This window comes from Mus pahari, chromosome 8 (assembly GCF_900095145.1).
Source record: "Mus pahari chromosome 8, PAHARI_EIJ_v1.1, whole genome shotgun sequence".
Classification (NCBI taxonomy): Eukaryota; Metazoa; Chordata; class Mammalia; order Rodentia; family Muridae; genus Mus; species Mus pahari.
This window is the reverse complement of record NC_034597.1, coordinates 46,095,903-46,097,960: the sequence shown is the minus strand read 5'-3', so window position 1 is coordinate 46,097,960 and position 2,058 is coordinate 46,095,903. Positions and strand designations below refer to the sequence as shown.

The following is a 2,058-nucleotide window of genomic DNA, read 5'->3' as shown; positions in this document are numbered from 1 at the left end:
CTTCTCCTTCTCCTTCTCCTTCTCCTTCTCCTTCTCCTTCTCCTTCTCCTTCTCCTTCTCCTTCTCCTTCTCCTTCTCCTTCTCCTTCTCCTTCTCCTTTTCCTTCTTCCTCTTCCTCTTCCTCCTCTTCCTCTTCCTCTTCTCCTCCTCCTTCTTCTTCTTCTCCCTCCTCCTCCTCTTTCTCTCCCTCCTCTCCTTCTTCCTCTTCTTCTGCTCCCTCCTCTTCCTCCTCCTCCTTCTTCTTCATCTCCTTCTTCTCACTCTCTTTCCTCCCCTTTCTCTCCCTTTCCCTTCTTCCTCCTCTTTCTCTCTCCTCCCCTTCTTCTTCCTCCTCCTTTTCTTCTTCTTCTGCTTCTTCTATTTCTACCTCCTCCTCCTCTTCTACTTTCTTCTTTGCACATGACTACTTAACAAACCATGAGCAACAGTGACCAACAGCAACCAATAGCAACCAACAACCCCCAACATCCAACCCTACCTCTCTGGGCTCTATCATTCATATACCCTCTGAAAAGTCCTTAGAATTCCAAATGTCACACAATAGCAGAAACTATCTGCAGCTGACAAAATCACACCACTGCTAGAGCACGAGGCAAATCATAGTCAGCTGCTGTGGACAATCTGAAGCTGACCCATATCCCACTCCTGGGATTAAAACAAACACACATTCTTATAATATTTCTGTGTGTTTTTTTTTTAAAAGAAACCAAAATTCTAAAATTATTACTACATAGGAAGATCTCTGGGACTGACTGGCAGCCAATCCAGCCAAGTTGGTGATTCTGAGGTCTCGGTGACAGACTTTGTCTCAAAAAAATATGGTATATGGAGTCTGTGAAATAATACCCATGGTTGACTTCAGACCTCCCTACACGTGTACAAACACCCCAACTCCTCCCCACAACACCCCAAAGCTTAGTACTAACCTACCTCTTACAGTGTGGTGATCTCAAGGAAAGCTTCCCGATGTCTCTGCACGCGCCTGTAAATGCGCTGGATGATCAGTTCTGCTCCAGGGAGCATCAGGTCGTGGGCACAGAATTTTGTAATCAGTGCAGTACTGTTTCATTATTTAGGGTCATTCTTGCTCAGCAAACCACACCAGGTTCACTGGAGAGTGGGAGGTAGATGAGGCCAAGGGACGTGTTGTGACTGGAGTAAAGGCACGGCAGAGGAAAAAGCTGACCCATTTCTTTGATGCCCACCTCTTCCCAGGCCAAGAACGCGCTGGCCCACGCACTGCAGTCAGCCCGGCATGATTGTGACCTGCTGAGGGAACAGTATGAGGAGGAGACAGAGGCCAAGGCCGAGCTACAGAGAGTCCTGTCCAAGGCCAACTCAGAGGTGGCCCAGTGGAGGACCAAGTATGAAACGGACGCCATACAGAGGACGGAGGAGCTGGAGGAAGCCAAGTGAGTCCTGGGTAGCTCTGGCCGAGGCTCTTCTGCGGCCCAGTCTGATGCTCAGTAGTCCACACAAAGGGGACTCTTAGGCACCCCCACCTCCTGCTCCTCTCAGGGAAGCTTTTTGCTCGCGTTATGTTTCTCATCCGAATATAAGACGAACAAAAGGTTTGTCTGAGGGCTGAGTGCTCCCACCTGGGGTATGGTGCTGTAGGGAATGGGGCTGATGCAGCCAAGGAGGATCAGGCTCATGGTCCTCACAAGTGCTATGCCCTCATGCTCAGCTACTAAGATTTGCCTGCCAAGCGCCCAGCCTCTGAAGCCCATCCTCAGGCTTTTCTGGGTGCTTCTAGATTGTCAAGGATAGTCTTTTGAAAGTCACATGTTCTCCTCTTGTCCAAACCTACCTCTTCCATTCTCCCCATCCCACTCCTCCCCGCCACCCTCCCTCCTTCCTCTGCTGCAGGAAGAAGCTGGCTCAGAGGCTCCAGGATGCAGAGGAGGCAGTGGAGGCCGTCAACGCCAAGTGCTCCTCCCTGGAGAAGACCAAGCACAGGCTGCAGAACGAGATCGAGGACCTGATGGTGGACGTGGAGCGCTCCAATGCCGCCGCTGCCGCCCTGGACAAGAAGCAGAGGAACTTTGACAAGGTAGG

The 2,058-nt window shown here is 50.8% G+C and overlaps 1 protein-coding gene across 1 annotated transcript in view; it reads left to right on the top strand.

Moving 5' to 3' along the window:
• The window catches only part of Myh7 (myosin heavy chain 7), a 22,941-nt gene that overhangs the window by 16,738 nt on the left and 4,145 nt on the right, over nucleotides 1-2,058 (top strand). Inside the window, exons 31-32 of the mRNA XM_029541337.1 lie at nucleotides 1,216-1,412; nucleotides 1,870-2,053. Coding sequence (XP_029397197.1) covers nucleotides 1,216-1,412; nucleotides 1,870-2,053 — 381 coding nt within the window. The remainder of the gene's footprint in view (nucleotides 1-1,215; nucleotides 1,413-1,869; nucleotides 2,054-2,058) is intronic.